At 44.2% G+C, this 25136-nt stretch overlaps 1 protein-coding gene across 2 annotated transcripts in view; it reads left to right on the forward strand.

Moving 5' to 3' along the window:
• LOC139372447 (interleukin-1 receptor accessory protein-like 1) overlaps nt 1-25136 on the forward strand; it is a 364639-nt gene that overhangs the window by 119375 nt on the left and 220128 nt on the right. For both annotated transcript variants that reach the window (XM_071112164.1, XM_071112165.1), the window contains exon 3: nt 21522-21801. In XM_071112164.1, the coding sequence (XP_070968265.1) occupies nt 21522-21801 (280 nt within the window). The remainder of the gene's footprint in view (nt 1-21521; nt 21802-25136) is intronic.

A 25136-nucleotide genomic window follows, 5' to 3' on the forward strand; every position in this document is an offset into this window, starting at 1 on the left:
CATTATTTTGGTCTTACTGAGATTTACTGTCAGGGCCCAGGTCTGACAGAATCTGTGCATAAGATCTAGGTGCTGCTGTAGGCCCTCCTTGGTTGGTGACAGAAGCACCAGATCATCGGCAAACAGCAGACATTTGACTTCGGATTCTAGCAGGGGGAGGCCGGGTGCTGCAGACTGTTCTAGTGCCCTTGCCAATTCGTTGATATATATGTTGAAGAGGGTGGGGCTTAAGCTGCATCCCTGTCTAACCCCACGACCCTGTGTGAAGAAATGTGTGTGTTTTTTGCCAATTTTAACCGCACACTTGTTGTTTGTGTACATGGATTTTATAATGTCGTATGTTTTACCCCCAACACCACTTTCCATCAGTTTGTATAGCAGACCCTCATGCCAGATTGAGTCGAAGGCTTTTTTGAAATCAACAAAGCATGAGAAGACTTTGCCTTTGTTTTGGTTTGTTTGGTTGTCAATTAGGGTGTGCAGGGTGAATACATGGTCTGTTGTACGGTAATTTGGTAAAAAGCCAATTTGACATTTGCTCAGTACGTTGTTTTCATTGAGGAAATGTACGAGTCTGCTGTTAATAATAATGCAGAGGATTTTCCCAAGGTTACTGTTGACACATATTCCACGGTAGTTATTGGGGTCAAATTTGTCTCCACTTTTGTGGATTGGGGTGATCAGTCCTTGGTTCCAAATATTGGGGAAGATGCCAGAGCTAAGTATGATGTTAAAGAGTTTTAGTATAGCCAATTGGAATTTGTTGTCTGTATATTTGATCATTTCATTGAGGATACCATCAACACCACAGGCCTTTTTGGGTTGGAGGGTTTTTATTTTGTCCTGTAACTCATTCAATGTAATTGGAGAATCCAGTGGGTTCTGGTAGTCTTTAATAGTTGATTCTAAGATTTGTATTTGATCATGTATATGTTTTTGCTCTTTATTCTTTGTTATAGAGCCAAAAAGATTGGAGAAGTGGTTTACCCATACATCTCCATTTTGGATAGATAATTCTTCTTGTTGTTGTTTGTTTAGTGTTTTCCAATTTTCCCAGAAGTGGTTAGAGTCTATGGATTCTTCAATTGCATTGAGCTGATTTCTGACATGCTGTTCCTTCTTTTTCCGTAGTGTATTTCTGTATTGTTTTAGTGATTCACCATAGTGAAGGCGTAGACTCAGGTTTTCCGGGTCTCTATGTTTTTGGTTGGACAGGTTTCTCAATTTCTTTCTTAGATTTTTGCATTCTTCATCAAACCATTTGTCATTATTGTTAATTTTCTTCGGTTTTCTATTTGAGATTTTTAGATTTGATAGGGAAGCTGAGAGGTCAAATATACTGTTAAGATTTTCTACTGCCAAGTTTACACCTTCACTATTACAGCGGAACGTTTTACCCAGGAAATTGTCTAAAAGGGATTGAATTTGTTGTTGCCTAATTGTTTTTTGGTAGGTTTCCAAACTGCATTCCTTCCATCTATAGCATTTCTTAATGTTACTCAGTTCCTTTGGCTTTGATGCCTCATGATTGATTATTGCTCTGTTTAAGTAGACTGTGATTTTGCTGTGGTCTGATAGGGGTGTCAGTGGGCTGACTGTGAACGCTCTGAGAGACTCTGGGTTGAGGTCAGTGATAAAGTAGTCTACAGTACTACTGCCAAGAGATGAGCTATAGGTGTACCTACCATAGGAGTCCCCTCGAAGCCTACCGTTGACTATGTACATACCCAGCGTGCGACAGAGCTGCAGGAGTTGTGACCCGTTTTTGTTGGTTATGTTGTCATAGTTGTGCCTAGGGGGGCATATGTGGGAGGGAATGCTGTCACCTCCAGGCAGGTGTTTGTCCCCCTGTGTGCTTAGGGTGTCAGGTTCTTGTCCGGTTCTGGCATTTAGGTCGCCACAGACTAGTACATGTCCCTGGGCCTGGAAATGATTGATTTCCCCCTCCAGGATGGAGAAGCTGTCTTCATTAAAATATGGGGATTCTAGTGGGGGGATATAGGTAGCACACAGGAGGACATTTTTCTCTGTTAGGATAATTTCCTTTTGAATTTCTAGCCAAATGTAAAATGTTCCTGTTTTGATTAATTTAATGGAGTGAGTTAGGTCTGCTCTATACCAAATTAGCATACCCCCTGAGTCCCTTCCCTGTTTCACACCTGGTAGTTTGGTGGATGGGACTACCAGCTCTCTGTAACCTAGAGGGCAACCAGTGGGTCCGTCTCCTCTATACCAGGTTTCTTGCAGGATGACAATGTCTGTATTACCGATTTCTTTGGTGAAGTCCGGGTTTCTGCTCTTTAGGCCAAAGGCAGATGACCTCAGGCCTTGGATATTCCAGGATAATATAGTGAAGGCTTTTTGTTCCATAGAGTGTCCAATGTTGTTGGTCGTGGTTTGGCCTCAGGCCAGTAAGTGTGAGCAGAGCCTGCTGAGCATCTGGTACATGCCATTGGCTTCGGCGAGTGTGAGAGTGGGGGTTGGGACTGTTTGCCCGCTCACTACCTGGGCGTATGTGTGGCTTCCATGTTGAGGCCCTCTTTGCGGGGGTGGGGTGCATGGGGTGGGCAGGAGTGGCATAGGTCTGATCTGAGGGGGCCTAAATGGGGTGTGGGCATGGTTGACGTGGGGGGGTGTTGATTGGTTGGGGTGGGGGTGTGGATGTGTCTGGGTGTACTGTGGTCTGGATGTAATTCCTCTTGGCGTGGGTCCTCTATGTGTAGGTCCAGGGGGGGGTCCTGCAGATCTGGGGGGGTGTCTCGCTGGTCTGGATGGGGTGTCTATTGATCTGTTGCTCCTGTGTGAAGTGTTGGGGATACGTTTGAGAGCGATGTCCTTTAGAGTTCGGGCAAAGGTGGGCACTGCTGCCTTGTAGAGGTGGACCTGGTCATAGAGGCTGTTCAAGTCCAGGGTGGAGTGGTGGGCCAGGAAAACGTTTGGTTTTGAGGCACAGTCACAGGAAATACTTGCATTTACCCGCTGTATTGTGGCAGGGTGGAAGTCTTTTCGTGGTAGCAGGGTGGAGATAACCACTTGTGCGTTGGGGAAAGTAGAAGAAGCCTTTTCAATCACTCCCTTCAGTGCTGTGGCCACTCTTTCCTGCTGTGCTCTCAGGTCGTTTGTGCCTGTGTGTATTATTATGTGGCTGGGTGAGCCTAGTTTGGCCTCAGACAGAAGGTCTAGGGCGCGTTGGGTGTTTGGACACCAGAGTTTAGACACACTGTGTTTGGGAAAAAGTTTTTTTTCTTCTATATATTTCCCATTTGAGTCCATAAGTAGTACAATCTGTGTCTTGTGTTTGTCCTCAGTGGGTGTGGGGGGGTTGTCAAAAGGGCTATCAGGGTGGCTGACAGGGGGGGTGCTCAGAGGGGGTGAGAGCCTCTGGGCTTGGGGTTCTTCATTTGTCTGTTCTGCTGTGATGTCGACTCTATGGTCAGGGTCTGGTGTGGACTGTTCTGCTGTGGTGTCGACTCTATGGTCAGGGTCTGGTGTGGACTGTTCTGCTGTGGTGTCGAGACTTTTGTTGGGTGCTGAGGTGGGCTGTTCTGCTGGCTTCTCTGTGGGGGTGGCCACCTCTCTAGTGGGTTGTTCTCTGTCACACGCCGTCCCCCTCAACTTCTCCTCCATCCCCCTCAACCTCTCCTCCACCAGCAGTCTGATACTCTCCTCTAGTGCTCTGTTCTGCTCCTCTTTCTCCTGTTGTATTTGTCTCACCACTGTCCAAAGTGCAGATATGTCTCTGTCCACCTCCAGCTCTCCGGGTCTGGTTAAGGGGCTGTTGTTGTGCTGGACTGTTGTCTGGGTCTGTGCTGACTGAAGTGTAATCACCTGCTGTTCCAGCTCCACCTGCCTTACCTCCAGCTGGGTGAATTTGTCCTTCATTTCAATGAGGGAGTGGTAATCTGTGCTGGGAGGTTGACTCTCCACTGGGGGTTGCTCATCTGTGGGGTTACATAATGAAGAGGTCTGGTCTGACCCGCTCGGTGTGGGGGTATCATTATCAAGGCAGAGCTTCTCCTGCTGGGCTAATTCTTTGATTAGGTGAAAGTCCAGCTGAAACTGTTTGTGGTTATTCTGTACCATTACTGTTCCGGATTTATAGATATTTATATTACTTAACTCAGAGTCCTCGTTATCAAGTATTCTGAGTTTCCACCCCTCGTTAATCCCCCCTCTCGTAACAAAGGGGTAGTGTGCTAATATAGCACTGTGCCATGCCAGGGGATGGTTTGTGTGGAAGATAAGGTTGCTGATGTTCCCATTTTTGTAATAGTCAGCAAAGAGTGTCTCTTGACTTTCCATAAGGAGCTTCTTCTTGTGGTCTTTTCTTGCCTTATCATTCTTTACATGCAAAGGGTACTGTATTTTAATTACCTCTGAACAGCGGGAGGGAGCTTCTAAGGCCTCTCCATTTGGTTGGGGTAGACTGTGTGACTCTCCTGCCATTGTTGGGCTAATGGGCTTTGACACCTCTCACTTGACACGTCAGTGCTAGTTGAAGTTGTATCAAGCTTGGCAGAATTATGTTAGAATTCAGTCCTTATAAAGTAATGTTGTGTATTTTTCTTCTTGGCTTTTGGAAATAAAATATCGTTTCAGACTAAACATTACTCACTCAGTTCCAGGTTGGATGGTGTTTTCAGGTTTCTGTTGTTTTCCAGAGAATTTGCTGTATAGGGTAAAAAATCCTTGGTTGTTGTGAACTTTCCAGGTGATTCCGTAATTCCGTCCAAAATCAGGTTGTAGGTTTTAAGTTTTGATTTGAAGTAGGGGTTATGTTGAAGAGGGTAGAATCCAGTATGTGTTCCTGACAAAAAATCCAAGTTTATCTAACTCCTAATCTATATTTTTTAAAGAAAATGCTGAAAAATGCAGGAGCTCTGATCCTGACCTCTGCTCTGCTCTGCTCTGCGTCTCCGTCTCTCTCTCTCACTCTCTCTCTCACTCTCTCTCACTCTCTCTCTCTCTCTCTCTCTCTCTCACTCTCTCTCTCTCACTCTCTCACTCTCTCTCTCTCTCTCTCTCTCTCTCTCTCTCTCTCTCTCTCTCTCTCTCTCTCTCTCTCTCTCTCTCTCTCTCTCTCTCTCACTCTCTCTCTCTCTCTCTCTCTCTCTCTCTCTCTCTCTCTCTCTCTCTCTCTCTCTCTCTCTCTCTCTCTCTCTCTCTCTCTCTCTCTCTCTCTCACTCTCTCTCTCACTCTCTCTCTCTCTCTCTCTCTCTCTCTCTCTCTCTCTCTCTCTCTCTCTCTCTCTCTCTCTCTCTCTCTCTCTCTCTCTCTCTCTCTCTCTCTCTCTCTCTCTCTCTCTCTCTCTCTCTCTCTCTCTCTCTCTCTCTCTCTCTCTCTCTCTCTCTCTCTCTCTCTCTCTCTCTCTCTCTCTCTCTCTCTCTCTCTCTGTATCTCTCTCTCTCACTTCAATTCAGTTTGATGATGTAACAATGTACATATTGCCAAAGCTTACTTTGGAGATGAAAAATATGAACATAATTAAAATAATAATAATCAATATTGTCAACAGTAACAACAATAATCAAGAGTCAAAATAACCATACATTGAAACAATAACAATAAGCATAGAGGAAACCTTGAATAAGGGTTTCAAATTTGGGGAAATTACACTCTCTAATTGTTTGATATTTTTTACATTTTGTCAGGAAATGCAGCTCTGTCTTAAGTTCTGCTGTGGTTGCACAGCCTTTCTCTCTCTCTATTCTCTCGCTCTCTCTCTCACTCACTCTGTCTCTATTTCTAGATCTCTCTGTATCTCTCTCTGTCTGTATCTCTCTCTTTCTCTGTCTCTCTCTTTCTTTCTGCAGAGCTGAAAAAAAATAGTGCGTTGATACAGTACGGCTCGCAAAAAAGGTCTGAGTTGACTTATTCGTATTGACAGGAGCCCTTCGGATCCCTTTGGTTTACATATGCAGGCCATCATATCATGTCATAACGCCAGGGAAGGCTGATGCAGCGATTCAACACACCTCTCTGAGCTCTCTCTCTCTCTCTCGCTCTCTCTATTTTCAGGAGTGTTTGTTTCACAGGGGTACTCCAGAGCGATGCACCCAAACGGTGATTCTGTCTGGAGTGGGACTGAAGGGGTTTGAGTCACTGGCTTAAGCTCCCCCTCTATGATGATACGCTGGTGAATAACATCACATAACAGGCAGGACAGGCTAGGGTCACTGATGGAACTCCTACATATCCTTTAACCCTGCTATGCTGTCTGGGAATTAATGCACGTCTGCACAACCATTACTTGTAGTTACTTTTATAGCTAAAGACTTGAAATTGACGGACAGATTTTGTCTGTCTGCTTAGTGCTTTCTGGAATGAAATACATGTAATTACTCCTGTCAGTTAGGGCTATTTTTGATCTTTCCAGAAGGAAATCGCTGACACTCTAATGGAGAGGGTTTTAACAACCCCACTGGGGTGATGATGACTTGAGATTACACTGACCTCTGGGGGAGTCACCACCGTTCTACTGCCAGGATGGGCTTTCTGTCTTTACATAGGTCTATAGCTCTATTCTGCTGGCAAAGACTCCATGACAAGACCCTTCTGACTGTCAAGTGGCTCTTAAAGTAACCCCCCACTTCTATTACCTGAGCGACCTACCCCCCTCTGCGACTTCCGGTTCCCGAAACGAAGGAGCGCACACCTCAGTGGAGCGAGACCTGGCCCGTATCCCATCAGCCCCCTCTCTACCCTCTCAGCCAGCAATTAACTGCCAGGATGCTCGGAGGAGAGAGAGAGAGACGCAGAGAGAGAGAGAGAGAGAGAGAGAGGGGTGGGAGGGAGGGAGGGAGGGAGGAAGAGAGAGAGAGAGCAGCCGCCACTCTCAGGAGAACGTTCCCAATCACAGGGTGCGGGGGAATCTGTTACGAGACGTAAGCCAATAGGATTGCGAACGGCAATGTTTATTTTTGATGGAAAAAATAACAATCTTTATTTTTTGGGAGGCATTTGCATATAAATAAGAGGAAGGAGAGGGAGACAGAGAGCGAGACAGGCAGGGAATGAAGATGGAGTGTCATGAGTGTAAAGTGCAAGGGGGACATAGTGGGATAGCTAGATGCCTTATTTATTTGGCGGGACGGGATGTAAATGTCACTATGACTACCAAACGAACCCGGCAGCTGGTGTCATCTGGGTAAATAAACAAATCATGGTTCTATTTAAAATGTTAATAACAGGGCCCTTTAAAGGGTCCATCTCTTAATGAGTTAGTCTATTAGTGTCTTGAGGCAGAGTTCAAGTGTATTTGAAAAATACATGGTTTGAAATAAATTGTTTTTTTGTTGGGGGGGAGTGGTCCCAATACAGGTCTGCTTGATTTAGCTTACCTGCTGTGCCAGAAAGCGGGGGCGGACTGGCCCTCTGGCATCTTGGGAAAATGCCAGATGGGCTGGTCCATTTTTTGCCTGGTGGTCCTGTTAAACTAGGTTTTTTTTGGCTCAGAATGATCACTATCTGGCTAATAATGGTGGCCTAAAATAAAAATGGGCTCGTGTGGGGGCCTGCAGGAAACCTGCACCTATTATCTGAAAGACAGAGGGTATCCTATGCCTCTAGTTGGCAAGACATTTTTTCTTTAAGCCTTTTCTGGCAAGTCAGCCTTATTTCCAGTACTGTCACAGCTGCCACAGCAGCATAATCAGGTGATAACCCTGTGCCAATCACCGGACTGAAAAAGGCGACCGGGGCGCCACGTGGCTTCTGATTGGCTGAGAATGAAACCGGTTTACACGTCCCCCGCAGGGCCCATGGGTATTCCTAGTGGCCCCTGAAAGCGCCAGATGTGTGTAGTGCAGATGGCCACGGATGATTGGTTTGGTTCATGACTCTGGAACATGTTCATGATGGCACCCTATTCCCTATCTAGTGCACTCCATTTAGCACTACTGCCATTTGGGACGCATTCATTGCTTTTGGAGGAGCTTCGATCAGCCAGGTCATCTCCTGCAGGCCTGGTAGAAAGGTTACCTTCTCCACACATCACACTCCTTTCCCTCTTCATTGAGAGGCACTCTGCTGCAGCAGCGTTTTCACAAGGTGGATTAGTGGTCAGGATTAGTGAGGACCTCTCCTCCACCTAGCAAACTGACTGGGAAGTAGAGTCCCTCTTCCTGGGCCGTGGCCAACCATGATCACATCACTCCATGGGAAAATGATTACCGATGTGTGTGTGTGTGTGTGTGTGTGTGTGTGTGTGTGTGTGTGCGCGTGTGCGTCTGTATGAAGTAGAGCAACACTGAGAGAACACATGATGTAAATATGCAGTAAGTGACTTATTCCAGTTAGAAAGGGATGAATATGTTTTGTTATTGCCTGTGTCATTATTGTTTAGCATCTCACTCTCTAAATGTCACGCTTTTATCGTTGGGGAATGGCTGCAAATGAATGAACAACCTCAGAGACTGGCTGTTGCTTCTGTTCCAATAGTGTAGGCTGTGTCTGTCTGGGCCTCCCTTCCCGTCTAGCTTTGGGTTGAACGGAGGTTTCCTGTGAACAGCTGTAAAATGTATCCACTACTATAGTGATACATTGTTGTGCTGTGCCCAGTGTATCGGTCTAAACATGGTGACCCTACAAGCTTCCACTGTAGACATAGAATTACATCGACTTGAATGGGGATGCCCACTCTAGTTATCCTATTTCTATGGCTTCCACACACTGCAGCGGTAGAGGACATCCTTAAGTGAAGGTCCGACCCATGTTACAGACGATGACTGTACCTCCCACAGACCTGTTAGCTTGTTTTAAAGTGTCTACGTGTCTACATTTCTACGTGTCTACGTGTTTACGTGTCTACGTGTTTACGTGTCTACGTGTTTACGTGTCTACGTGTCTACATGTCTTTTATTTGTCTACGTGTCTACGTGTCTTTTATTTGTCTACGTGTCTACATGTCTTTTATTTGTCTTCGTGTCTACGTGTCTACATGTCTACATGTCTACGTGTCTACGTGTCTACGTGTCTTTTATTTGTCTACATGTCTACGTGTCTACATGTCTTTTATTTGTCTACATGTCTACATGTCTTTTATTTGTCTACGTGTCTACGTGTCTACGTGTCTACGTGTCTACGTGTTTACGTGTCTACGTGTCTACATGTCTACGTGTCTACATGTCTTTTATTTGTCTACGTGTCTACGTGTCTACGTGTCTACATGTCTACGTGTCTACGTGTCTACGTGTCTACGTGTCTACGTGTCTACATGTCTACATGTCTTTTATTTGTCTACGTGTCTACATGTCTTTTATTTGTCTACGTGTCTACATGTCTTTTATTTGTCTACGTGTCTACATGTCTTTTATTTGTCTACGTGTCTACATGTCTTTTATTTGTCTACGTGTCTACATGTCTTTTATTTGTCTACGTGTCTACGTGTCTTTTATTTGTCTACATGTCTACGTGTCTACATGTCTACGTGTCTACGTGTCTACGTGTCTACGTGTCTACGTGTCTACATGTCTTTTATTTGTCTACGTGTCTACGTGTCTTTTATTTGTCTACGTGTCTACATGTCTACGTGTCTATGTGTCTACGTGTTTACGTGTCTACATGTCTACATGTCTTTTATTTGTCTACGTGTCTACATGTCTTTTATTTGTCTACGTGTCTACGTGTCTTTTATTTGTCTACATGTCTACGTGTCTACATGTCTACGTGTCTACGTGTCTACGTGTCTACGTGTCTACGTGTCTACATGTCTTTTATTTGTCTACGTGTCTACGTGTCTACGTGTCTACATGTCTTTTATTTGTCTACGTGTCTACATGTCTACGTGTCTATGTGTCTACGTGTTTACGTGTCTACATGTCTACATGTCTTTTATTTGTCTACGTGTCTACATGTCTTTTATTTGTCTACGTGTCTACGTGTCTTTTATTTGTCTACATGTCTACGTGTCTACATGTCTACGTGTCTACGTGTCTACGTGTCTACGTGTCTACGTGTCTACGTGTCTACGTGTCTACATGTCTTTTATTTGTCTACGTGTCTACGTGTCTACGTGTCTACATGTCTTTTATTTGTCTACGTGTCTACATGTCTTTTATTTGTCTACGTGTCTACATGTCTTTTATTTGTCTACGTGTCTACGTGTCTTTTATTTGTCTACGTGTCTACGTGTCTACGTGTCTACATGTCTACGTGTCTACGTGTCTACGTGTCTACGTGTCTACATGTCTACGTGTCTACATGTCTTTTATTTGTCTACGTGTCTACGTGTCTTTTATTTGTCTTCGTGTCTACATGTCTTTTATTTGTCTACGTGTCTACATGTCTACGTGTCTACATGTCTACGTGTCTATGTGTCTACATGTCTACGTGTCTACGTGTCTTTTATTTGTCTTCGTGTCTACGTGTCTACATTTCTACATGTCTACGTGTCTACGTGTCTACATGTCTTTTATTTGTCTACGTGTCTACGTGTCTACGTGTCTACGTGTCTTTTATTTGTCTACGTGTCTACATGTCTACGTGTCTACGTGTCTTTTATTTGTCTTCGTGTCTACGTGTCTACATGTCTTTTATTTGTCTACGTGTCTACGTGTCTACGTGTCTTTTATTTGTCTACATGTCTACATGTCTACGTGTCTACGTGTCTACATGTCTTTTATTTGTCTACGTGTCTACATGTCTTTTATTTGTCTACGTGTCTACATGTCTATGTGTCTACGTGTCTACGTGTCTACATGTCTTTTATTTGTCTACGTGTCTACGTGTCTACGTGTCTACATGTCTACGTGTCTACGTGTCTACATGTCTTTTATTTGTCTACGTGTCTACATGTCTACGTGTCTACGTGTCTACATGTCTTTTATTTGTCTACGTGTCTACATGTCTACGTGTCTACGTGTCTACGTGTCTACGTGTCTACATGTCTTTTATTTGTCTACGTGTCTACATGTCTACGTGTCTACGTGTCTACATGTCTACGTGTCTACGTGTCTACATGTCTACGTGTCTACGTGTCTACATGTCTACGTGTCTACGTGTCTACGTGTCTACGTGTCTACATGTCTACGTGTCTACGTGTCTACGTGTCTACATGTCTACGTGTCTACGTGTCTACATGTCTTTTATTTGTCTACGTGTCTACATGTCTACGTGTCTACGTGTCTACATGTCTACGTGTCTACGTGTCTACGTGTCTACGTGTCTACATGTCTTTTATTTGTCTACGTGTCTACATGTCTTTTATTTGTCTTCGTGTCTACATGTCTACGTGTCTACGTGTCTACATGTCTACGTGTCTACGTGTTTACGTGTTTACGTGTCTACATGTCTACGTGTCTACGTGTCTACATGTCTTTTATTTGTCTACGTGTCTACATGTCTACGTGTCTACGTGTCTACGTGTCTACGTGTCTACATGTCTTTTATTTGTCTACGTGTCTACATGTCTTTTATTTGTCTTCGTGTCTACATGTCTACGTGTCTACGTGTCTACATGTCTACGTGTCTACATGTCTACGTGTCTACGTGTCTACGTGTCTACATGTCTACGTGTCTACGTGTCTACGTGTCTACGTGTCTACGTGTCTACGTGTCTACGTGTTTACGTGTCTACATGTCTTTTATTTGTCTACGTGTCTACATGTCTACGTGTCTACGTGTCTACGTGTCTACATGTCTACATGTCTACGTGTCTACGTGTCTACGTGTCTTTTATTTGTCTACGTGTCTACATGTCTACGTGTCTACGTGTCTTTTATTTGTCTTCGTGTCTACGTGTCTACATGTCTATATGTCTTTTATTTGTCTACGTGTCTACGTGTCTACGTGTTTACGTGTCTACATGTCTACATGTCTACGTGTCTACGTGTCTACATGTCTTTTATTTGTCTACGTGTCTACATGTCTTTTATTTGTCTACGTGTCTACGTGTCTACGTGTCTACATGTCTTTTATTTGTCTTCGTGTCTACGTGTCTACATGTCTACATGTCTACGTGTCTACGTGTCTACATGTCTTTTATTTGTCTACGTGTCTACGTGTCTTTTATTTGTCTTCGTGTCTACATGTCTTTTATTTGTCTACGTGTCTACATGTCTATGTGTCTACGTGTCTACGTGTCTACATGTCTTTTATTTGTCTACGTGTCTACGTGTCTACGTGTCTACATGTCTACGTGTCTACGTGTCTACATGTCTTTTATTTGTCTACGTGTCTACATGTCTACGTGTCTACGTGTCTACATGTCTTTTATTTGTCTACGTGTCTACATGTCTACGTGTCTACGTGTCTACGTGTCTACGTGTCTACATGTCTTTTATTTGTCTACGTGTCTACATGTCTTTTATTTGTCTACGTGTCTACATGTCTTTTATTTGTCTACGTGTCTACGTGTCTACGTGTCTACGTGTCTACATGTCTTTTATTTGTCTACGTGTCTACATGTCTTTTATTTGTCTACGTGTCTACGTGTCTACGTGTCTACGTGTCTACGTGTCTACGTGTCTACGTGTCTACGTGTTTACGTGTCTACATGTCTTTTATTTGTCTACGTGTCTACATGTCTACGTGTCTACGTGTCTACATGTCTATATGTCTTTTATTTGTCTACGTGTCTACGTGTCTACGTGTTTACGTGTCTACGTGTCTACATGTCTACGTGTCTACGTGTCTACATGTCTACGTGTCTACATGTCTTTTATTTGTCTACGTGTCTACGTGTCTACATGTCTACATGTCTACGTGTCTACGTGTCTATGTGTCTACGTGTTTACGTGTCTACGTGTCTACGTGTCTACATGTCTTTTATTTGTCTACGTGTCTACATGTCTTTTATTTGTCTACGTGTCTACATGTCTACGTGTCTACATGTCTACGTGTCTACATGTCTTTTATTTGTCTACGTGTCTACGTGTCTACATGTCTACATGTCTACGTGTCTACGTGTCTACGTGTCTTTTATTTGTCTACGTGTCTACGTGTCTACATGTCTACGTGTCTACATGTCTACGTGTCTACATGTCTTTTATTTGTCTACGTGTCTACGTGTCTACATGTCTACATGTCTACGTGTCTACGTGTCTATATGTCTTTTATTTGTCTACGTGTCTACATGTCTTTTATTTGTCTACGTGTCTACGTGTCTTTTATTTGTCTATGTGTCTACATGTCTTTTATTTGTCTACGTGTCTACGTGTCTACATGTCTTTTATTTGTCTACGTGTCTACGTGTCTACGTGTCTACGTGTCTACGTGTTTACGTGCCTACGTGTCTACGTGTTTACGTGTCTACATGTCTACGTGTCTACATGTCTTTTATTTGTCTACGTGTCTACGTGTCTACGTGTCTACGTGTCTACGTGTTTACGTGCCTACGTGTCTACGTGTTTACGTGCCTACGTGTCTACGTGTCTACATGTCTACGTGTCTACATGTCTACATGTCTACATGTCTACGTGTCTACGTGTCTACGTGTTTACGTGTCTACGTGTCTACGTGTCTACATGTCTACGTGTCTACATGTCTTTTATTTGTCTACGTGTCTACGTGTCTACATGTATTTTATTTGTCTACGTGTCTATGTGTTTACGTGTCTACGTGTCTATGTGTCTACATGTCTACGTGTCTATGTGTTTACGTGTCTACGTGTCTATGTGTCTACATGTCTACGTGTCTACATGTCTTTTATTTGTCTACGTGTCTACGTGTCTACATGTCTACATGTCTACGTGTCTACGTGTCTACATGTCTTTTATTTGTCTACGTGTCTACATGTCTTTTATTTGTCTACGTGTCTACGTGTCTACGTGTCGACGTGTCTACGTGTCTACATGTCTTTTATTTGTCTACGTGTCTACGTGTCTACGTGTTTACGTGTCTACGTGTCTACATTTCTACGTGTCTACGTGTCTACGTGTCTACATTTCTACGTGTCTACATGTATTTTATTTGTCTACGTGTCTACGTGTCTACATGTCTACAAGTTTTTTATTTGTCTTCGTGTCTACGTGTCTACATGTCTACAAGTTTTTTATTTGTCTACGTGTCTACATGTCTTTTATTTGTCTACGTGTCTACATGTCTTTTATTTGTCTACGTGTCTACATGTCTTTTATTTGTCTACATGTCTACGTGTCTACGTGTCTACATGTCTTTTATTTGTCTACGTGTCTACATGTCTTTTATTTGTCTACATGTCTACGTGTCTACGTGTCTACATGTCTTTTATTTGTCTACGTGTCTACATGTCTTTTATTTGTCTACGTGTCTACGTGTTTACGTGTCTTCGTTTCTACGTGTCTACGTGTCTACATTTCTACGTGTCTTCGTGTCTACGTGTCTACATTTCTACGTGTCTACATGTCTTTTATTTGTCTACGTGTCTACGTGTCTACGTGTCTACGCGTCTACATTTCTACATGTCTACGTGTCTACGTGTCTACATTTCTACGTGTCTACGTGTCTACATGTCTTTTATTTGTCTACGTGTCTACGTGTCTACGCGTCTACATTTCTACATGTCTACGTGTCTACATGTCTTTTATTTGTCTACGTGTCTACGTGTCTACGTGTCTATGTGTTTACGTGCCTACGTGTCTACGTGTCTACGTGTTTACGTGTCTACATGTCTTTTATTTGTCTACGTGTCTACGTGTCTATGTGTCTACGTGTCTACATTTCTACGTGTCTACATTTCTACGTGTCTACATTTCTACGTGTCTACGTGTTTACGTGTTTACGTTTCTACATGTTTACGTGTCTACGTGTCTACGTGTCTATAATATCCATGTTTACTGTTAGCACCATGTTTCATCTGGCCCTGCTACTCTGTATTTCACCTGGTACAATGACTCAAGGTATATTCTGCTTCCAGTACAATTTATTTGTTGTTGTACTATTTAACTAGGCAAGTCAGCTAAGAACAGATTCTTATTTACAATGATGGCCTACACCAGATGATGCTGGGCCAATTGTGGGCCGCCTTATGGGAGTCCCAATCACGGCCGATTGTGATACAGCTTGGATTCGAACCAGGGTGTATGTAGTGACGCCTCAAGCACTGAGATGCAGTGCCTTAGGGAACTGGGGAACTGAGTTGCAGAGGAGAGGAGAGGAGAGGAGAGGAGAGGAGAGGAGAGGAGAGGAGAGGAGAGGAGAGGAGAGGAGAGGAGAGGGGATGAATGAGCCAATTGGACGCATTGGATGATAAGGTGGCTGTGGTCATGTATGACAGGTCTGGGAGTGTCAGTGCTGGGATGGAACAAAACCCTTCACACCTAGTAGCCCCTCAGGACCAGTTAGAGATACAGTTCTCCATCTACACTTTTAGACATTGAGAATCATCATCAGCCATCCAGTCATCAGTCAGTCAGCCAGTCAGCCAATCAGCCAGCCAGTCAGCCATTCAGCCATCCAGTCATCAGTCAGTCATTCAGCCAGCCAGCCAGCCAGCCAGCCAGCCAGTCAGTCAGTCAGTCAGTCAGTCAGCCAATCAGCCAGCCAGTCAGCCATCCAGTCATCAGTCAGTCATTCAGCCAGCCAGTCAGTCAGTCAGTCAGCCAGTCAGCCATTCAGTCATCAGTCAGTCATTCATTCAGCCAGCCAGCCAGCCAGCCAGCCAGCCAGCCAGCCAGTCAGTCAGTCAGCCATTCAGCCAGCCAGCCAGCCAGTCAGTCAGTCAGTCAGCCATTCAGCCAGCCAGCCAGCCATCCAGTCAGTCAGTGTAGTTATCGTTTAGTAGTTAACGGGCCTGCTCCCTCACCGTTCGTGTTCCAGCCTCTGTAGAAGCTGTTGTAAGCAGGGACATGTTAATTGAGTTCAATCAAGCTGAGCACTGTGTTTTTTCTGCCAACAGATTACCCATAATTTCTCTTCACTGACTGAAATGAACAATAACCCTGCTCTCCTCCCATCATGTCTGAAACGACTGATTTGAGGTAGTCGTGTGAGAGAGAGAGAGAGAGAGAGAGAGAGAGAGAGAGAGAGAGAGAGAGAGAGAGACACACACAGACACAGACACAGACACAGACAGACAGAGCCTTATCTTCATTCAGCTACTACTGTCTATGTTGAATATTTCCATGAAAATAGTTTGATTGAATGGATACACTTTGAAGAGGGAAAATATATTTCCAATCTCTCCTCCTCTCTGCTGTAAATACTCAATTAAACTGTTGGCATTTTCCACATGGTGGTACTCAACTGAAAAATCTATTGGATGTTTTTACTATTACTCATTTTGTATTTTTTTGAACCGATTGAGAACTTTACTACCTTCTGTCCAAATTAATACAGACTTGGAAATGTGAACTTTTCAGACGAAGCCAAACCGGATCATTTGGAGTTGATAACTTTCCTCTAAAATACAAAGCTGTTTTTATTTGACCTTTGCCACATAATGCTTTATACAGTTCATGTAAATGTGCCGTGTTATTTTGATAAATCAAGAAGTTGACAACCAACGTGCTTCTCCTTTTTCACCCAAACACCTTTCAGACGAGGAAACAGCAGTAGGACTAGAGACAGTTCCCATTCTGCACCTGAGAATCCATTCACACTGCAGGAGCCTAGTTGACAGAGGACATCATTCTTTGGGACTTTTATGTACGTGAAGGGAGAGACGAGAGAAGACACGCTGAGCTGTAAAAATGAGTGAATGTAGAGCCATAATGGTCTATGTTTAATCTGGCCTGATAGGGGAGAAAGAGAGGCAGTGATGGAGAAAAGGCATTAAATGTCCAGTGGTCCAGTGTTCTAGTGGACACATAGCCAGGACACATAGCCATTAGTGTACACATAGCCAGGACACAGAGCCATTAGTGTACACATAGCCATTAGTGTACACATAGCCATTAGTGTACACATAGCCATTAGTGTACACATAGCCATTAGTGGACACATAGTCATTAGTGTACACATAGCCATTAGTGTACACATAGCCAGGACACATAGCCATTAGTGTACACATAGCCATTAGTGTACACATAGGCATTAGTGTACACATAGCCATTAGTGTACACATAGCCATTAGTGTACACATAGCCATTAGTGGACACATAGTCATTAGTGTACACATAGTCATTAGTGTACACATAGCCATTAGTGTACACATAGCCAGGACACATAGCCATTAGTGTACACATAGCCATTAGTGTACACATAGCCAGGAATCCCAAACGGAGTATAGCTCAGTCCTATATGACCATTCATAAATTCTCACTTTCAATAATGACTGTTTATTCATCATTTAAAACTCTAATTGGAAGAAAAGATCCAAATGCAATATGAGTTGTGTGTGACTGACTGTAAGTGCATTAAAGACTGGTAGAGATTGTTCTCGTAAGGAGACTTCTCGCAATTAGCTTTTAATTATGCGAAACCGTCTTTGTGATTTCTTGTTTTAGTTACAGATTGCCACAGTGCTCAAACGACGCTTAATTAGTCAGTCGTTGATTAGCAAGGTTAGTTCCTGGGTTCCCATGGCAACAGGGGAAGGAAAGTAGCACTTTTCTAAGTCATGCTGTGAAAGGCCCCCGATACCCAGACCGACCTGTAGACTGCAGCCTTCCTGTTAATGTCTGCTGCTGTTACATCACTATCATCTAGCTACCTGCTCTTCAGCCTGAAGTGGCTTGGGGTTGGGTCTCTACTTGAAGAGCATCTCCACAGACTAACACATAGATATGTAGATTTCAGTGGAACTCCACTGTGAAGTCTATGGTCGTTTCAAAAGCCATATTGATGCTTATCCAGTGTCTGCTTTATTGAAATGTGAGTTATTTTTAATCTCTCTCTCTCTCTCACTTTCACTCTCACCTTCTCTCTCACTCTCTCTCTCTGGCATGGATGAATTATAGGACAACCCCCACTCCCCCCGTTAATTAGCTGCAGAGTTGTTTCTTGTAAATAAAACATGAATGAAGACACAATTAGCCAAGCCTGTTGAGTGCTCAGCAGCTGTGCTAGCCAGCTGTTTTAATGGGGGGAAGATAAAGACAGTTGAAACGAGAGCGAGTGAGTGATGGAGGAATGGATTGCACAAGATGGAGGGATAACTGAGCTGAGATCAGTGGCGTTTAAGATGAGAGAGGAATGGATTGCACAAGATGGAGGGATAACTGAGATGAGATCAGAGGTGTTTAAGATGAGGGAGGATTATCATTTTTTTTATGAGCATGGCCTTATTTCTATTACAGCATACTGGACGACTGTCATTCATATTCCATTCTCCCAGCTCAATGTAATGGTTTAGGCTACATTGAAATGTTTAGTTATTCTTTTATACAGAGTGACTTACAGGAGCAATTTGGGTTAAGTGCCTTGCTCAAGGGCACATCGACAGATGTTTAACCTAGTCGGCTCGGGATTGGATCCAGCGACCTTTCATTTACTGGCCCAACACTCTTAACCACTAGGCTACTACGTGATACTCTAATGTTCCCTGTACCCATCATGAGGTTGCTACAACCTAGCCTATGAATGAAAGTTTACAACGTACAGTAGGTGCACAGGTTGAGATCATTTTTAGTAATCAAGGTGACAGACAGTGACACATTCAATACCGAGTTGCACACTCTTGTCTGCATCTAGCTGATATAGGGTGTAATAATTAGTCCAGTTGCAAACAAGAGTTTCTATTGGACAAATGCAGGTATGTTTATCCCTGTTTCGTTCCGTTTGCTTCCGTTTAGAAACATTTTACAACAGACGAGACGCAAGAGTACACCTCTGATCACACGTGAACACAGTTCACTTTCATAGCAGACACACAAACAGTTTGTTGCGTCTGTAATTTATTCTCGCAATTATCTACGCACTCTTCTCCTCTCCCCTTTTCCCTTCGCTTGTGGACTTCAGTGCACACCACATCGGCTGTCTGTGACCAGGGCGAAACAACTTTTCCAAGCCAAACCTTCATATCATAACCTCTAACCGCTACACACAGCCTATATCATTGTCCCGTCATAGTCAACATAAACTCAGCAAAAAAAGAAACGTCCCTTTTTCAGGAACCTGCCTTTCAAAGATAATTTGTAGAAATCCAAAATAACTTCACAGATCTTCATTGTAAAGGGTTTAAACACTGTTTCCCATGCTTGTTCAATGAACCATAAATAATTAATGAACATGCACATGTGGAACGATCGTTAAGACACTAACAGCTTACAGACAGTAGGCAATTAAGGTCACAGTTATGAAAACCTAGGACACTAAAGAGGCCTTTCTACTGACTCTGAAAAACACCAAAAGAAAGATGCCCAGGGTCCCTGCTCATCTGCGTGAATGTGCCTTAGGCATGCTGCAAAGAGGCATGAGGACTGCAGATGTGGCCATTGCGATAAATTGCAATATCTGTACTGTGAGACACCTAAGACGGTGCTACAGGAAGACAGGACAGACAGCTGATCGTCCTCATGTGGCAAACCACGTGTAACAACACCTGCACAGGATCGGTACATCTGAACATCACACCTGTGGGACAGGTACAGGATGGCAACAACAAGCTAAGTAATTGAAAGTGAAACAAATATTTACTATGAAATATAGCTAGCGCTCACTCGCTCTCTCTCTCTCTCACTTGTTCTTAATTTTGGAAGGAATTAATTTATTAAAAACTGTTAAACTATTGTCTTTTTCTTTCTTTGAGTGAACTACTCACCACACTTTAATGTGCTGCAGTGCTAGCTAGTTGTAGCTTATGCTTTCTGTACTAGATTCATTCTCTGATCATTTGATTGGGTGTTTATGCTGCGAGAGTTTTGAAAGGTTGCAGGACGTCCTGTGGAAGTTGTCATAATTACTGTGTAAGTCTATGGAAAGGGGTGAGACCCATGAGCCTCCTAGGTTTTGTGTTGAAGTCAATGTACCCAGAGGAGGACAGGATCTAGCTGTCCTCCAGCTACACCATGGTGCTACATCTCAGAGTGTTGCTGAGGATACTGTAGACCTTCATTGCAAAACAGTGTGTTTTAATCAATGCTTTGGTGACATGTGAATATATTTAGTATAGTTTTATCTAAAAAGGATCACTTTTTAAATGTTTCACTATGTAAAAAGAAAAAAAGAATTCACCGAGGAGGGATGGTCCTCCTCTTCCCCCTCTGAGGAGCCTCCACTGGCTGAGATGCTAGCAGATAGTTTTTTGCCTCTGGATTAAATGTTACTTTACACTTCAAAAAGAAAATGGATCATCCTATAATCTGGCGAGAAGGCTGTAGAGATCTCATGGAGAATCATATCCATTTTAATAGCAATAGCCAAGGCCTCCACAGCCCGGAAGCCTGCATGAAAACTCTGATCTCTACAGCCTTTTCACTGTGTGCGTGCATGTGTGTGTGTGTATTTTGGTGTGTGTATGGCTGGGGGCCCCTGGAACTCTTGTTCCGTCCCTTCAGTGCTCCTTGAGGTAGGCAACTGGGTGAGTGACAGACAGACACCCCACCGATCCAAAATAAATATGCAAACCAACCGAATCAATTCAGGTATTTTCCAATTGAGGTACCTAATGGGGATATGATATGATATGATTGGCTGGTGGTCGGTGACTACTACATGAGATATCATAATGGTAATAAACCTTCAATGACCCCCAGCCTCTACCTGTAGCTGGCCAATATCAGGAAGGGATTTTTCATTTATTCCCTGAACATTGACATTTGTGGTATTGAAAGAGGACAGTGAAGGCAGTTCAGTGTGTACGCTGAGATATTCTCTTGTTTTCTTTTGCAGTTTAATGTGAATGAGTGTCCTGAGTCTGTCCATTAGGATGGAAGTGGATGGCTCTGACAACTGGGCCTGTATGTAATCATTATGTTAGATTGATGTTAAAGAGTCATCTGGATGTAGTATGTGTGCATGTCTGGTGAGAGGATGAATTATGCTCTGGGAAGTCTAATATTGTTATACAATAAGGGTAATATGGCTGAAAATGCTTCATACTGTTTAAATACAGAGGTGCTACTTTTTAGTAGTGAGTTTCTCAGAGGACAGTGCCTCCACGGTCTGGTGGTGCTATGTTTTTGGACTTTACACCCCTGTCTGTCAACCGCCGTGTGCGCCTGGCTCCTCGTCCTCATTCCGGGTGCGAGTGGTCGTGTGTCTACTCCTGACTCTGCCCTCCCATTGGCTCTCGCTGCCCCGGCTCTGACTAGGTCACAGCTGGTGCTAGTGCTCTGGCATGGCTGGGTGAGCAGACAGCTGTAGGCCCCGGCAACCACAGCTACTACTCTATCCTCTTCTTTTATGTGTTCCATTCTGTCAACATCTTTTCTACTGTTCCTGTGTGGTGGAAATAGCTTAGAGAGGGGTGATGAGATGAAAATGCTACTGTAAACAATTGTAGTGGGGGCAATTATTACTTCCTGATTCACATAGAGACTTAACTAAGGCCAGTCATTTATTTGACTCTGATCCCACTTCCCAGCGCCAAATACCATTTAAATGATCAGCATATTTCAGCTTGTTTTCCTGTGTTAGGAAACAAATGTGCTTATATCGTGTCATTATAACGCTCTTATGACAGTCCTATTAATGTACCTTTCCCTCTCTCCTTTCTCCTCAGTGGACGACTGCACGGATTGGTCAGTGGACTACTTGAAATACAAAGTGCTTTTGGGGGAACCGGTGCGGATTAAATGTGCTTTATTCTATGGATACATCAGAGCGAACTACACCCACTCCCAGAGTGTGGGACTAAGCCTTATGTGGTATAAAAGTACAGGACACGGTGACTTTGAGGAGCCTATCTCTTTCGACGGCATCAGAATGAACAAGGAGGAGGACGCTATCTGGTTTAGACCCACCGAGCTCCAAGACGTTGGACACTATTCCTGTGTATTGAGGTCAGTTGTTCTGTTATGTTCCTGTGTATTGAGGTCAGTTGTTCTGTTATGTTCCTGTGTATTGAGGTCAGTTGTTCTGTTATGTTCCTGTGTATTGAGGTCAGTTGTTCTGTTATGTTCCTGTGTATTGAGGTCAGTTGTTCTGTTATGTTCCTGTGTATTGAGGTCAGTTGTTATGTTATGTTCCTGTGTATTGAGGTCAGCTGTTCTGTTATATCTAGTCAACCTAGAGCAATTTAGTGCTGTTAAATATAACTGCTATCTTAGTGCATTGTGGAAATTGGTTATCTTGATTCCAAAATGGCTGGGTTTCTGTACCTATCCTATTCCTGGTTGTTTACATAGCAGTTGTAGGTAAAGGAGTGGGGGAGAGGAGTTTCTGCAACCTATGCACATAAATCAGGCTGCTTTAAAGTCCTCCCCTGCAGATTACTAATGAATTCTCTAATCCCCAGCCAGAAGAGAGTTGGACCTGGGTCCACACTGTTAGAGGCCCTCCCTCACTTAACATGCTTAAGTTGTTTTTATTTTTTCTCCGGGGAACAATAAGGTATTAAGTGTCATTGGCAGACCCATAACTCTTAGGCTTCTCAACTCCTGTTCTTTAACGCAGCTATGGAGTCTGGAGCGAGGGAGGAAAGATATGAAGATGGACCGTTTTTCACAGCTGAGGTGGTGGTGGAGGAAACAAGAGAGGTGTAGAGAGACAGAAAAGGAGAGATAATGTACTTCCTCCCCTTGTCGAATAAAGACACCCGTCGGAGGACAACATTATCATTTATGAGTTCCATAATGTTGTAAAGTTTCTGGCTTCCTAGGTCATATTGATAGAAGAGAGGGTTTCATTCCTGTAAAGGTTGTTCGTACCCAGGTGAGTGGGAAGGTCAGAGCAGGTGTCTTGACTTAGAAGACCATAACAACCTGCATTTTAAGCTCAGAAACACTGCTTGGCTCAACTGGGAGAGGAACCATTGTCTATCCAACATATTCTTTCAGAGCCACTCCTTTCTCCAAACACTGTAAAACCTGATGAATGGTTTCCCCACAACTTTGGAAAGATTGTGGAAGCTCATGGAAATCAAGTTGTTTCTGTGTTTTGATTGAGCTTTGAGGTCTATAAAAAAACTCCCAATGCTGTGTTTGCCCTGGTTTCGCCTGCCACACACACACACACACACACACACACACACACACACACACACACACACACACACACACACACACACACACACACACACACACACACACACACATACACCACTAGCACAGTCAGTGTGACCTCTCTCCTTCTTAGCCTCAATTCAGCTGAGAAAATTTGCCCTGCCTTTCATCAGTGGTAACACTTGCATTCCCCTAGCTAACTGCCCCTTTGCAGCGCAGAGCTCAGAGAGGGAACACAGGCAGGCAGTTAGCCAGGGAGCATGGCTCAGAGAGGGAACACAGGCAGGCAGTTAGCCAGCGAGCATGGCTCAGAGAGTTAACACAGGCAGGCAGTTAGCCAGGGAGCATGGCTCAGAGAGTTAACACAGGCAGGGAACACAGGCTCAGAGAGTTAACACAGGCAGGGAACACAGGCTCAGAGAATTAACACAGGCAGGGAACACAGGCTCAGAGAGTGAACACAGACAGGCAGTTAGCCAGCGAGCATGGCTCAGAGAGTTAACACAGGCAGGCAGTTAGCCAGCGAGCATGGCTCAGAGAGTTAACACAGGCAGGCAGTTAGCCAGCGAGCATGGCTCAGAGAAGGAACACAGGCAGGCAGTTAGCCAGGGAGCATGGCTCAGAGAGTGAACACAGACAGGCAGTTAGCCAGCGAGCATGGCTCAGAGAGTTAACACAGGCAGGGAACACAGGCTCAGAGAGTGAACACAGACAGGCAGTTAGCCAGCGAGTATGGCTCAGAGAGTTAACACAGTCAGGCAGTTAGCCAGCGAGCATGGCTCAGAGAGTTAACACAGGCAGGCAGTTAGCCAGGGAGCATGGCTCAGAGAGGGAACACAGGCAGGCAGTTAGCCAGGGAGCATGGCTCAGAGAGGGAACACAGGCAGGCAGTTAGCCAGGGAGCATGGCTCAGAGAGTTAACACAGGCAGGCAGTTAGCCAGGGAGCATGGCCCAGAGAGTTAACACAGGCAGGCAGTTAGCCAGGGAGCATGGCTCAGAGAGTTAACACAGGCAGGCAGTTAGCCAGGGAGCATGGCCCAGAGAGTTAACACAGGCAGGCAGTTAGCCAGGGAGCATGGCTCAGAGAGTTAACACAGGCAGGCAGTTAGCCAGCGAGCATGGCTCAGAGAGGGAACACAGGCAGGCAGTTAGCCAGGGAGCATGGCCCAGAGAGTTAACACAGGCAGGCAGTTAGCCAGGGAGCATGGCTCAGAGAGTTAACACAGGCAGGCAGTTAGCCAGGGAGCATGGCCCAGAGAGTTAACACAGGCAGGCAGTTAGAGAGCAGTTCCAATCCCACTTCTACCATGATTCTCTATTCTATTCAGTGCTGCGCTAGGCTGTGTAGCCGATGCCTGAGGAGGAACACGATCACTCACTGTGGGGTTATTGTGTAATCATGCCGAAATAGTCGAGCCATGAGATTTGATTTGGATGATTGTGTTGCTTTGTAGCTAGTCACAACTGTTTACACCAATTAGGGGCAACACTTAATCTGCTATAATCATAAGAAATAATCCCATTGTTATGTTCTTTGCCCCTGTGTGTCGTCAACCTTTACCAATCTCCAGGTCCGTAGGAATCGTCCGAAGAGGAAAGAGTTTTTTCTCTAGGGTTTTGACAGGATGCTTCTGGTTTTAATTCCAACAATGTGCTTTAATTGAATTGTTCAATTGAAGAATTTATGTTATTGATTGGCTGGAGAGTACACATACTATAACGGCTGTTGGTGGAAGAAGGTGAGGACCAAGGTGCAGCATGGTACGTGTTCATCTTTTATTGGTTGAACTGAACACTGAATAGCAAAACAACAAAGAGAACAACCGAACAACCGCATCTACCCACAAAACCCAGGTGGGAAAAGGCTACCTAAGTATGGTTCTCAATCAGAGCCAATGATAGACAGCTGCCTCTGATTGAGAACCACACCCAGCCAAACAACAAAGAAATCCAAAACATAGAAAATTAACATAGAATACCCACCCTAGTCACACCCTGGCCTAACCAAAATAGAGAATAAAAGCCTCTCTATGGCCAGGGCGTGACAGTACCCCCCCCCCCCCCCCCCCCCCCAAAGGTGTGGACTCCGGCCGCAAAACCTGACTCTAAAGGGGAGGGTCCGGGTGGGCCTTCTTTACGGCGGCTGCTCTGGTGCGGGACGTAGACCCCTTAG

The sequence above is a fragment of the Oncorhynchus clarkii genome, chromosome 18 (assembly GCF_045791955.1).
Source record: "Oncorhynchus clarkii lewisi isolate Uvic-CL-2024 chromosome 18, UVic_Ocla_1.0, whole genome shotgun sequence".
NCBI lineage: Eukaryota > Metazoa > Chordata > Actinopteri > Salmoniformes > Salmonidae > Oncorhynchus > Oncorhynchus clarkii.